This window comes from Oryx dammah, unplaced genomic scaffold (genome assembly GCF_014754425.2).
Source record: "Oryx dammah isolate SB20612 unplaced genomic scaffold, SCBI_Odam_1.1 HiC_scaffold_27, whole genome shotgun sequence".
Taxonomy (NCBI): domain Eukaryota; kingdom Metazoa; phylum Chordata; class Mammalia; order Artiodactyla; family Bovidae; genus Oryx; species Oryx dammah.
In genome coordinates this window covers 38,086,571-38,100,626 of record NW_024070211.1, presented here as the reverse complement: position 1 = coordinate 38,100,626, position 14,056 = coordinate 38,086,571, and the positions used below count along the sequence as shown (strand labels likewise).

The 14,056-nt window shown below is 36.7% G+C and overlaps 1 protein-coding gene across 7 annotated transcripts in view; it reads left to right on the top strand.

Annotated features, from left to right (window-relative positions):
• UNC80 (unc-80 homolog, NALCN channel complex subunit) overlaps positions 1 to 14,056 on the top strand; it is a 213,847-nt gene that overhangs the window by 67,928 nt on the left and 131,863 nt on the right. For all 7 annotated transcript variants that reach the window (XM_040228608.1, XM_040228607.1, XM_040228610.1 and 4 more), the window contains exons 21-22: positions 1,233 to 1,329; positions 10,230 to 10,402. In XM_040228608.1, the coding sequence (XP_040084542.1) occupies positions 1,233 to 1,329; positions 10,230 to 10,402 (270 nt within the window). The remainder of the gene's footprint in view (positions 1 to 1,232; positions 1,330 to 10,229; positions 10,403 to 14,056) is intronic.

Below are 14,056 nucleotides of genomic sequence, written 5' to 3'. Positions count from 1 at the left end.
ATTCCAGGATGTCTGGCTCTAGGTGAGTGTGAGTGATCACACCATTGTGATTATCTGGGCTGTGAAGAGCTTTTTTTGTACAGTTCTTCTGTGTATTCTTGCCACCTCTTCTTAATGTCTTCTGCTTCTGTTAGGTCCATACCATTTCTGTCCTTTATCGAGCCCATCTTTGGATGAAATGTTCCCTTGGTATTTCTAATTTTCTCGAAGAGATCTCTAGTCTTTCCCATTCTGTTGTTTTCCTCTATTTCTTTGCATTGATCACTGAGGAAGGCTTTCTTATCTCTCCTGGCTATTCTTTGGAACTCTGCATTCAAATGGGTATATCTTTCCTTTTTTCCTTAGCTTTTTGCTTCTCTTATTTTCTTAGCTATTTGTAAGGCCTCCTCAGACAGCCATTTTGCTTTTTTGCATTTCTTTTTCTTTGGGATGATCTTGATCCCTGTCTCCTGTACAAAGTCACAAATATCTGTCCATAGTTCATCAGGCGCTCTGTGTCTATCAGATCTAGTTCCTTAAGTCTACTTCTCACTTCCACTGTATAGCCATAAGGGATTTGATTTAGATCTTACCTGAATAGTCTACTCGTTTTCTCCACTTTCTTCAACTTAAGTCTGAATTTGGCAATAAGGAGTTCACGATCTGAGCCACAGTCAGCTCCTGGTCTTTTTTTAGCTGACTTTATAGGGTTTCTCCATCTTTGGCTACAAAGAATATAATCAATCTGATTTCGGTGTTGACCATCTGGTGATGTCCATGTGTAGTCTTTTCTTGTGTTGTTGGAAGAGGGTGTTGCTATGACCAGTGCATTCTCTTGGCAGAACTCTATTAGGCTTTGCCCTGCTTCATTCTGTACTCCAAGGCCAAATTTGCCTGTTACTCCAGGTGTTTCTTGACTTCCTAGTTTTGCATTCCAGTCCCCTATAATGAAAAGGACATCTTTTGGGGTGTTAGTTCTAGAAGGTCTTGTAGGTCTTCATAGGACCATTCAACTTCAGCTTCTTCAGAGTTACTGGTCAGGGCATAGACTTGGATTACTGTGATATTAAATGGTTTGCTTTAGAAACAAACAGAGATCATTCTGTCGTTTTTGAGATTGCATCCAAGTACTGCATTTCGGACTCTCTTGTTGACTATGATAACTACTCCATTTCTTCTAAGGTAAAGGTTAGTATAAACACAAAGAATTTCTTTTGAGTTAAGTTATCTGACTTCTTGTCTATTTTCCTTAGGTCAAATTCACCAGTGCTGTGAAGCTTTCTGAAGGTGGGCCAGGGAGTGGAATGGAAAACGGAAGAGATGAAGAGGAAAATTTCTTCAAGCGTCTTGGTAAATGTCTCTTGGCCTAAGAATTGCATGCAACTTTCATTACATAAAACAAATATTTGATTAGATTAAATGATCTACTTTATATTTTCCTTGATTTCTTAATAATTTTTTCCTCATATGTATGTTGCTTGCATTACTCTTCACTAGGTCATGTCTGACTCTTTGTGACCCCATGGACTACAGCCTGCCAGGCTTCTCTGTCCATAGGATTTTCCAGGCAGAATACTTAGAGTGGGTTGCCATGTCCTACTCCAGGGGAGCTTCCCAACCCAGGGATCAAACTTGCATCTCCTGGATCTCCTGCATTGACAGGCGGATTCTTTACCACTGTGCCACATGGCAAGCCCTACCCTTTATATAAAGATGTATATACATACATCTCTATCTGTTAACCATTTGGTTTAACACATATTAGTGGATGTTCTACTGTGTCCCTCATTCCCTAGTGGGCCCTGGATTTACAAAGAATAAGGCATAGGCTTTTCTTCTGCTGTTCTGTCCTTTATTAAAAATCTGAGAGCTTTAAAGAACCTCCAGATATCCTTTTATCCACCCACCTATCTACTTAGGAATTCTACACAGTAAATCCCTGACAGGTGGCCAGCCACCCTCTGAGCACTTCCACCGAGGGGGAGCTTATGACTGTATAAAGCAATCTGTTCCAGAACTAGACAGTTTTCACTGTTAGAAAGACTTTCCTTATATTCTGAAAATATACTTGTCCATAAATTTGACTCACTGTACTAGTTTTGGTATCTCTAGCCACCCCCCCCCCCACACACTCATACACTCATTCATACACATATTGCTAGTTTCACCTATTATCTATTTCATGTTCTATCTTTTGATCTCACTTCTGCTGGTTAAACATTGTTAATTCCTTTTGTTTTCCTTACATAGAAGTGTCTCTAGATCTATCACCATCCCAATTCTGTTTTACTATGTATCATAATTAGATGATATGCTTTACAAAATGGGGTGCTTCAGATGGAATGTAATACACTATATTTGACTTTAATCAATGTAATAGATGGAGAAGGCAATGGCACCCCACTCTAGTACTCTTGCCTGGAAAATCTCATGGATGGAGGAGTCTGGTAGGCTGCGGTCCATGGGGTCGCTGAGAGTCGGACACAACTGAGCAACTTCACTTTCACTTTTCACTTTCATGCATTGGAGAAGGAAATGGCAACCCACTCCAGTGTTCTTGCCTGGAGAATCCCAGGGATAGGGGAGCCTGGTGGCTACTGTCTATGGGGTTGCACAGAGTCAGACACGACTGAAGCGACTTAGCAGTAGCAGCAGCAGTGTAATAGATAGTGTAACTGTTAAGCTCCAGCGGTATAACTAGCAGATGAACACAATTTAAGACTGCATTGTCTGTTTTCACATCACAGAGTTGGTTTGTGTTGAATTGGGGGTTAGCCTTTGCCAGTTGTCCTTTACACGAATGAATATCATGTATTATTTTGATGTAGTGTTATTAATTCTTCATCTCAGAATAAATAATATGTATTGTTTCGTTAACATGAAGGATAGTTAAGTCACTTACCCAGGAAGGAAATTAAGAGATAGGACCCAAAACAAGTTAAATTCTGAATCATCTGTACAATTGTGCTATAAAAATCCATCAGCAGGGACTTCCCTGGACAGCTCCTAGAATACATATAGTTGACTTACTGATTGACAACTTGTGGCTATCATTTTCAGCCAATGATACATTTAATATACTAGTGATCAGCAAGAACTTTCCCACATTATTGCAAAAACATCACCCGACTTTACCAAAAAATTATCTCACTGATACCTTTATAACTCTGTCAAAAGGAGGAAAGTAACTTAGTTTAACATGATATTTTCTTCACCAAACCAAATGGTTCCTATGTGGTTTTGTCTTTTTAGTGATCCTCTCTAATTCTCTCTTACAGAATTTGGCTAGGCATAGATACATCAAAGGGGCTTCCCAGGTAGTGCTAGTGGGAAAGAACCTGCCTGCCAATGCAGGAGATGTAAGAGATATGGGTTCAGTCCCTGGGTTGGAAAGATTCCCTGGAGGAGGAAATGGCAACCCATTCCAGTATTCTTGCCTGGAAAATCCCATGGACAGAGGAGCTGGGCAGGCTACAGTCCATAGGGTCATAAAAGGTCAGGTCTGTGGTTTCAAGAATCTTCCTATTAATTGGGAACTTTGTCATTTTCAGTCCTCTTGCACTCTTTCCACTCATATTTCAGAGAAGATGCATCTAATGTTCAAAGTTGTTAGTATTATAAACAGATTTTTGTGGTGGTTGTTTGAGAACGAGGTGTGGAACTAAAGTACCTTCTCTAAATGTGTGCTGTGTTAGCTGAATGTCATTTGACTAGCACTGTGGTTGCATCTTCAGGTCCTTTCTGTGCACTGGACTATAATTTGATGAAAATGAGACATAATCTCAGAGATTTGGGTCTCTCACATTTGTTGCCTTCTTAATGAAGCTTTTCTGTACTTTCCCATTTGTGAATTTTTTTTAGCAGAAAAGAAGAAAGCATGATTGATTTGTTTATCCTCCTTTTGAGTTGTTTATCTCCCTTTCCTTTTTCAAGTAATAAGTCAATATTTTTATTCTTATTCTTATTCCAAACATGTTATCATTTGTCTTGCTCATGCACCTTAGTTTCTTCTGGATTTTGTGTTTTTCTCACCACTGTTCTTACAGACTTCAGCCATTGTTTCACGTACTCTTTATATTTCATTCACAAATAGAAGAGACCTGATACAAAATACTCACACATCCTGAGTCTAGGGTGAGTTTGAGTCAATAGTACCCACAACACAGTCTCTACCTGTGTGTCTAGAAGACAAAATGATAAAAATCTGGAACTGATTCTGGGATATTTAACGTGTTTTTGACTGAGAAAAGAATATGGTTTGTACATCATCATTCTTTATCCATAATCTCTGGCTTGTTAAAAATTTTAAAAATATTCTATGAGATAATTCTTTTGGAATGTTTTGCAAGAGACAGATATCCCCAGCTATTCTAAAAAATCAAAACAACATTATCTGCTCATCTGAGTACGTTGTATTTTGCAACAACTGCCATCCTTGACCTTGTAAACATCTTAACTTTGAACCTGCTTTTGCTTTTTATTTCTTTCTTTTCCTTTTTCTAATACTTTGCAATCTGTGAATAGATGATCACTTGTATCCATTATAGATGCATTGTCCATTTCTTTCTCATTTAAATTACTTTAATTATCTATTTTCTCTGTTTCTTTAAAGTTGTTGAAGAAAGCAAATACCAAACATTCTTACTCTCAGTTTCAATGTAGTACCCTAACTTCCCTGGGTTAAGATAAAATGAATACATGGTTGAATTTTTTTAATCTAAGATTTTATTCAACAAATGAAAAATACATCTACTGAACATTTACAGAACTGAAATTACACTCAGAGACCAGCCATCTTTTTCTTCTATATATTCCTATTTGCTAAGAATATTTCATTTTAGAAATCATGTTGTCTCTATTTGAAGGAAGATATTTCATTAACTAAAATAATGTTTTTTTTTCCCCCAGCTGACCAGGAAAATTGACTGACTTTGTGCTCAGCTCTGTCATGAATTGTATGGAAAATGCTTCTTAAAGAAATACTAGATTTTGAAATGTCCTTTGAGATGTAGCAACTTTTTGGAAATGCATCCTATGTAAATTATACATCAGTAAATTTAATGTAAAAATAGTCAATAAGTGTAACTAGAATGTATTGAGACTAAAAGATTAATCATGATGGAGCAAGCCAAGAGGCATCCTTACATTCTAGTAAATGTATATAAAAGATTAATAAGGAAGAGGTACATTTTATAAGCAAATTACTTTTAATGCTTCTTTCAGTATCACAATATGAAAAGTTAACAGAGTACAGCTAGACAGTCTGTAACGTGTACAGTGTTGATTAATTTCTTACAGTATATTTTCTTGAAATAATCACACCCTTCAGCAGGATGTAAAAGTCTTCAACATAAACATTTGGGTATTCTAAAACATAGTATGGCCTGGTGGTAAGATTATTACTAGTTTGGATTTGAATTCTGACCTTATGACTTTCTGTTGCATGAACTTAGACAGGACTATTTCACCTGTCCTTTCCTCTTTATCTCTCTGCTTTATTCTTTCTCATTCTCTCTCTTTTTAAAACCATTTTAAAGATCTTTTATAGCTATTACAAAAAATAGAATAAATTATAAAATATCTCTCATACAGTACTTGACACATACTAAGTGCTCCAAGAGTTAGTAAATATATTGTTATCTATTAACACTATATGGGCTTCCCAGCTGGCACTAGTGGTAAAGAACCTACTTGCCAGTGCAAGAGATATAAGAGATACAGGTTCGATCCCTGGGTCAGGAAGATTCCCTGGAGGAGGGCATGATAGCCCACTCAAGTATTCTTGCCTGGAGAATCCCATGGACAGAGGAGTCTGGTGGGCTATAGTCCACATGATCAGAAAAACTGCTGCTAAGTCACTTCAGTCGTGTCCGACTCTGTGCGACCCCATAGATGGCAGCCCACTAGGCTCCTCTGTCTCTGGGATTCTCCAGGCAAGAATACTGGAGTGGGTTGCCATTTTCTTCTCCAATGCATGAAAGTGAAAAGCGAAAGTGAAGTCGCTCAGTCAAGCCTGACTCTTAGCGACCCCATGGACTGCAGCCTACCAGGCTCCTCTGCCATGGGATTTTCCAGGCAAGAGTACTGGAGTAGGGTGCCATTGCCTTCTAGACATGACTGAAGCAACTTGGCACACAAGCACATTTATGCTATATAGATACAATGGAAAATTTCCATTGTAAATAGCTTTTACTTACAGCATGATCCTTACATCCTGGACTTGTGGGGTTTTTACCAAATGTGCATTGTCTGTGAATGATTCTTCACAGAATAGATTCTTACCAACAATGATTGTTTTGATCACTTCTGTTTTCATTATTTTATTTATACTTCTTAACTGTGTTGTTTCTGAAGTTCTATTAAAATGACACTTTCTTGGGAATTCCCTGAAGGTTCAGTGCCCCCTGAAGGGGAAATGAAGATCCTGTATGCCACCTGGCATGGCCAAAAAAAAAAAAAAAAAAGGAAAGGGAGACTTTCTTTAGTAATATTGAATACATATTTTTAGAAGTAATTATCTTGTCAAAAAATATTGAAAAAATGGTGGTATATTTATTCTTAATCCTTCCTTTAATAAAATGATGAAAACTTTTAAATAAATTAGTTAAATAAGAATAAATTTTTTGACCATCCAGTCTATCTTATACATTAGTTCTTTTTCAAATTTGAGAGTTATCACTTAATGTATCTTAAATCTTAATTATGGTAAGAAATAATGGAACAACTTGATTCACTAAAAACAAAAATCTTATTATTTGGGAATCTATCTTAAATTCAAAGTTTAAATGTAGGTGCAATTAGAGTAAAAATATTGAATTAATGAGATATCCTGTGACATGTGTATCTATTAAAGGACTGTATAAAAATGATTAATAAAGTGATATATAGATAGGAAAATAACAGGAAGTTACCTGTTCTAATAGTTTTGGTTATGTTCAATGAGTAAATAGAATAGTATTTTGAAAGACAGCTGTCTGAAGACAACGTTCTCCAGGAAATGTTTGTTCATTATCTGTAGCTTCTAGCTATGCCTTCTTAGGACTATTTGAAATTCTGTCTTCTGAAATTTTTTCCACCTTCAGATTCTTTTTGTGCTACTTCCTTTTGCATTTGATACAAAATATGCTTACACTAACTAGAAAAAAATATGGAAGATGCTGAATATGGAATTTTTATTCTAGAATATTTATACTTGAAACACACCCATAAGGAACGAAATATAGGAAATGTTGATAATGATATTTTCATTATATTCTGAGCCATTTTTGTACTTATGAAAAATTTCAAACATAGACAAAGAGTAAAAAGGGTGGTCCAGTGGATTCCAAATATCTATCACCCACTTGTAATAATGAAAAATTTTTTTATAATTTGCTTCATCGTATTTTTTAATACATTTTAGAACAAATTCCACACATCATATAATTTCACACCTATGTAATTTAGCATGATACTGAGATATTTTGAAAGCTGTTGACCAGGAATTGGTAATTATTTTTATACCATGCCATAATTTTTTAGCTTGTGGTAATAAGTCCAGTGGAATCTGTTCCCCAAGCTTGAACTGCTTTCAAAGAATGAACTGCTTTCAAAGAATGAAAAACATAGGTCTGGGGGCTATGAATATTGAATCAAATATATGAATATGGAATCAAAACCTCACCTTTTTCCACTAGTACACATGATGGCTGACATCCCTATATGTGGCACACTATCATGGTAACCCAAGCTCATAACTATAAATACCACCCTTTTATTTACAAAGAATGAAAGTAATTAAAAGGATAAGTCTAACTCTGGATTTGATTTTTAAGTGCAAATTTGTGAACATTAGTGTTTATTAGCAGGAACAAATTATTCACCATATATCCTGCAACTACCAGTTACAACACACTTGCATGCAGGGCACTTTAGTTGAGAGCAACAGCTATAAGAGCCACTTTTTCGCTGAGGCAGCAAGTGGGAAAGTGGGGTAGTGCTTTGGCGAGATTAAGGTACTTTTTATAGAAGAGGTGAGAAAGCCATTTCCTATAATGGCATCTGTGACTTAGTGAGGACCTGGGGTTGGCAACACTGCAAATGAATGGTGTCAGTATACATTAAGCCAAGCACGAAATCAGCCTCCTGGGGGTATATTCTGAAGTGTTAAAAGTCCTTTTCAAAATCATGGGAAGCAATTTGGGCTTGGTTTTTAAAAGTATACTCAATATTATATGAGATTATATATGTTACATATAATATACATTATATAAGAGAAACTAAGTATTATATATATATGGGTGTATATACACACACACACATATATACTAGAAATTATAAAAAAGCTATGAGATATTTAGTTTTTTTTAAAAAAGAATTGTTCAGTGGCTCAGTCGTGTCCAACTCTTTGTGACCCTATGGACTGCAGCAGTCCAGGCTTCCCTGTCCTTCGCCATCTCCCACAGTTTGCTCAAATTCATATCCATTGAGTTGGTGATGCAATCCAACCATCTCATCCTCTGTCATTCCCTTCTCCTCCTTCCTTCAATCTTTCCCAGCTTTAGAGTCGTTTCCAATGAGTCGGCTCTTTGCATCAGGTGGCCAAAGTATTGGAGCTTCAGCATCAGTCCTTCCAGTGAATGTTCAGGATTGATTTCCTTTAGGGAAAAGTACCTGGGGTTAAAAAAGATGAAAAACAGTGATCCTTAGACTTCTTGTTTTAAAGTCATGTGACATGTTTGTTAATATTCATAGCCCCCAGACCTATGGAATCAAAACCTCTAGCAATAGAACCTGATATTATGCATTTTAAGGAACTCCAGACAGATTCTCATTCTTATGGAATGAGAATTTTTCCAGCTTAACTGGAAAAATAAGAAAAGATCTATCAGTGGTTCCCAAACCTCTGATTACTGTGTGGTATCAAGCTAGCAGCGTCCTTATCATCTGTGAGGCTTTACAAAGCTCACATTCTCATGCTTCTTCCAGAGACACTGGTTCTGAAGTTCTGAATAAGATTCAAAACTTCCCAGATAATTCTGATGCACAGCCAGGTTTGGAAATCTTGAAATTAAATGAGCACCTCCCAAATCCTCTACAACTCTCATTGTCAATGATTCTTTGCATTGGCACCAAGATACCAGGATATTGTCTTTGATATAAGTTTTTTGTAACATCTGAAATTGCACAGTGATTTTGCATCTTCCATAAAAGCAGAATTTAGCTGTTGATTACAGGAAGAATTATTTTAAATAATCCCAGTAGCAGTGTTAGAGAAGAGACCTGGTATCAAAATGATCAGACCCTATAATCCCTGGTGGTACAGATGGTAAAGAATCTGCCTGCAGTGCCAGAGAGCTGGGTTCGACTGGGTCGGAAAGATCCCCTGGAGAAGGGAACGACTACCCACTCCAGTTCTCTTGCCTGGAAAATCCCATGGACGGAGGAGCCTGGTCATGAGGTTGCTAAGAGTCGGAAACGGCTGAGCGACTTCACTTTCACTTTTCACTTTCATTCATTGGAGAAGGAAATGGCAACCTACTCCAGTACTCTTGCCCGGAGAATCCCAGGGACAGGGGAGCCTGGTAGGCTGCTGTCTATGGTGTCGCACAGAGTCAGACACGACTGAAGCAACTTACCAGTAGCAGCGGCAGTAGGAGCCTGGCGGGCCTGCAGTCCATGGGGTCACCAGAGTCGGACATGGCTGAGTGACTAACGCTTTGACTATTATGTTTATCTTTTTAATTTTTAATCATTAAAATTTATTTTATTTGCACATAGTTGATTTACAATGTTGTGTTAATTTCTGCTGTATAGCAAAGTGATTCAGTTATACATATATTTATACATTATCCTTCAGATTCTTTTTCATTATGGTTTATCATAGGATATTGAATATCGTTCTCTGTGCTATCCAGTAAGACCTTGGTGTTTATCCATTCTATATATAATAGTTTACATCTGCTAATCCCAAACTTCCAATCCACCCCTCCCTCACCCTCTTCCCCCTGTCTGTTCTCTATGGATTGGACCCTATATTTAAATAGTTGTGTAACACCCCATATTTACTTATACAATGTGTCACCAGATTCTTAAAAGTCAAGGCATGTCCAAATCAAGCATTAGATAGAGAGGAGAGAGGTGTAGTTCAGGAAAATGTTCTCAGGTCAACACTACAGAAAATACATTGTTGAAACTTCAAAGGTTTTTTAAAATTTACAACCATTACACTCTCTCTCCTTCTTTCTTCCAACATGGGAAAACCCCCACAGGTTGCCACAGTTTTGATGACCATCTGCCTTCCAACCAAGATGGCGGAAAAAGCAAAAACGTGGTGAATCTTGGAGCAATCCGACAAGGCATGAAGCGCTTTCAGTTTCTGTTAAACTGCTGTGAGCCAGGGACAATTCCTGATGCGTCGATCTTGGCAGCTGCCTTGGATCTTGTAAGTTGTTGCAAGAATTTTCTCATCTTGTACTCCGTTCCAGTTAATTCTGCTAATGGCAGAAAGGATTAATCCCTAATCCTAACCCTAACTATGGATTTATGTTTTGGCCTTATTTTTTCTCCTCAGCATTAGTGGGAAAAGGAGGGAAAAGGTGGTGAGGTAAAAGAAGAAAAGAAATGAGGAAAATTCTTAGTAAATAAATTCTATATAGCATCATAATTTAAAGTTTATGAATCTGTTAAATATAATACATATATTAAAATATATAAAATATAGTCTGTATAGCATCATAATTAAAAGTATATGAGTCACATTCCAGAACAGTATGAGACTTCCTGGCTTAAAATCTCTCTGACATCTGTTGGCCAAACACTGTAAAATGAGATTAAGTGTAATAAGAGTAATAATAATATTCTGTCTACCTCCTAGGGCTAGTGTGAGGATTAAATGAGATACTGGATATAAAGTCTTCATTGCAATGCCTGAAATATGGCAAGTTCTCAATGAAGTAGACCTTTATTATTGTTAATTGTTATTAGTCATGTCTGTCACGTATTTATCCTTTAAACTCTGTCTTGGTTTAATTACCTGTTAGTTGAGGGAGAATATGAAGCAAGGATCAATTGAAATTAATAGTACAGAAGCACCTTGAACATTGTGTGGCATTATTCACATGTAAGAGATTCAAGAGAATAATGTGAATCTTGTTTAGAAAGTATTTTTGTCAGGTAAACGAAGCCCAGACATGAATTTAGAACTGTCTCTCAATTTCCTTTATTTACCTTCTGGTTTAATAAATTCTTCATATACTGTACAAATACTAGGTACAAAATACCAAGTAAATATCAAGAAATAAAAGTCTTTTATATTAACATTTTAAAAAGAATTAAAGCAGACATTTTTACAACAGAAACCCTTTAGCCCATTTTATAACTCGTGATCATATAAATGCTGGCACTCATATTTTTGCCTTGGAAAATCATCTAAAGCTTATAATTCATGACATTTTTCTGTGACATTAATAGTTTTTACTGTCATGATATTTAGTGACCAGCAAGGTATGTAGCTTCACGCAAGCCTGAAATGCAAATACCACTATAATCATCCAAAGGTTATTTATATAAAATGTTTCAGTCAGTTTCTCACTCTTGGATATTGGCCTTTGCAAATATTTTTCTTAATTCCAAAGTAGTTAATGTGTATTGATATAGGCTATGGTGACTGTAAAATGTAGAGAGTCACAGGTCTCCAGGAGAGCTGAGGCAGGTGGCAATCAAACAAAGAATGGGATGCCTGTCTAAAGCAAGAGAGCTAGCAAGGCAGAGAGCCAGTTTCTTGTTATCTAAGTGGGAGAGTGGTAACTTGCCTGTCACTCTTTTGAGTCATGCATGGTTCTTCTTAATCACATCTTGATCTATTCTGAAAGGGAGCACATTAAAATAAATTAACGTAACAAATTGATAAAGAAAGGACAATTGAACATTTAGAAAATGAGTAAGTACATGGTTAGTTCACAAAAAAATACTAAAGCCAGTAAAGCATGCCACATTTTATTTGCACTTCAGAAATACTCATTAAAATATCCATAAATTCCTATATTAAAACTGTCAGCATTGTAATGATTAGAAAGTGCTCACAGAGTATAAAATGTCATGGTGTTGGTAGCAGTGGAAGCAGCAGGATTTGATTAGGGAACAGAAGAAAGTATTGGAATAACAGAGTGACAGTGAGAATGCAGTAAGGGTGAGCAGAGTTCTCAGCCTCTCCTGAGTTGTTAGTAATTTTTGACTCAATCTAGTCATAGAGGAAGAGAAACATATATTTGATATGTCAAATATCTAATGGAAAGAATGGTGAAATTTGAAAGCCTGGAAGTCAATGTGGCTTATAAGATACTCATCATATAATAATTGATTAATTAACTCAGCCAATATCTCTTGAAGGTTTCCTATGTGCCAGGCATAGTGCAGTAAAGGATAACACAACAGAACTCAACTGGAAAGCATTACTTGTTTTGCAACTTTCCTTATGAAGATAATGTTTGTATGGTGATCTCTTTTCTAGACTTAGAGTGTACAGCATTCTTAGGTTGACAGACTAATAATTAACACTTACTGTGTGCCTACTGTATTTCCAAATAAAAACCAAATGAAGCTCAGAAAGACCAACTGGCCATGGCTTGAAGTCAACAAATGATAGAGCTGGATTAGAGCAGACCCTCTATTTTATACAACACCATGTTGACTCTCTCATAAAATTATGTGAGATCATCATATGAACTTTAAAATATGAAAAATAAGAAATTCTATATTTTAAACCTGATAGTTTAAATGTGGTTTTAGAAACTGATGATGACAGAAGCTATTTGAACAATTTATTAAATACACAATAGCAATGGTACATTAGAACTTTATGGGTAATCTGTGCTGTAGAGTTCCAAATGTACTATTGTGTCCATCTTTGTCTCAATTCTGAAGTCACAGATACTTTGGAAAATTTTAGACAAAGGAACCATCAAATTTTATTAACATTTACTGATGGTATAAAACAGAAGGAATAAATACTTCCTATGGAGAAGGCTTTTAAGATTTATAAGCTATGTGGGCATGGGAAAAACAGGAGGCTTGTCACAAACAGATTGATATATTTTAAGATTTAATAAATAACCCCAGTCAAGCAAATTAACACTGGCTTCTGAATGGAGATTATGTTAATAAGAATATTGATGAGTACTTTGATAGTCATCAATACTTGATGCTGGAATTTTATTCCTTCTCATCAGATGTTTCCATACCTATGTAATCTCTAACTGCTATAATGCTTAGAGTTTCCAAGGAGATTCAATTAGTGGCAGAATTCCACAGAACTTTTAAAATTATTTTACACCTTCCAAGTAAGATTGTGGCCAGTTAGTTACCAAATCACTAGATTCTCCTTTCTTCCTTTCCTGTTGGACCAATTCTGGTCTGCTTGATCTTCTCAATCTTGTTAATATCGTGGTAAGAAATAAAGGAGATTCAATGTTTATGAGCAATATCTTCAAGCCTCAAAGTAAAGAAGCGTTTTCTGATCATTATAGATATTCAGTGGGGCTTCCCTGGTGGCTCAGAGGTTAAAGCGTCTGCCCACACTGCGGGAGACCCGGGATCGATCCCTGGGTTGGGAAGATCCCCTGGAGAAGGAAATGGCACCCACTCCAGTACTCTTGTCTGGAGAATCCCATGGAGGGAGGAGCCTGGTAGGCTACAGTCCATGGGGTTGCAAAGAGTCGGACACGACTGAGTGACTTCACTTCACTTCACTTCATAGATATCCAGTGATGAAGTAGATACTTTGAGAATTAATGAGTTCTTTGTCATTACACTGGACTCAATGGAGGAAGTTTACAGGGGGACTTAAGAAATAGGTGGTTAGTGTGAGTTTCTTTATTATCTGTGAGTCTTCGATTCTAGGTCAAGGTCAAGGAGTATCCAGAGGTCAGTATCAGTCAAGATTAAAAGGAAACAGAAATTTTAGGCAGACTTGGTTGGTTGAAAAAAAAACCCAAAAACCGATGAGACAGATAATGATGGTGGTGATGGTAAAAAGAGGGGATAGGTGATGATGGTGGTGATGGTAAAAAGAGGGGATAGGTGGTGGTGGTGGTGATGG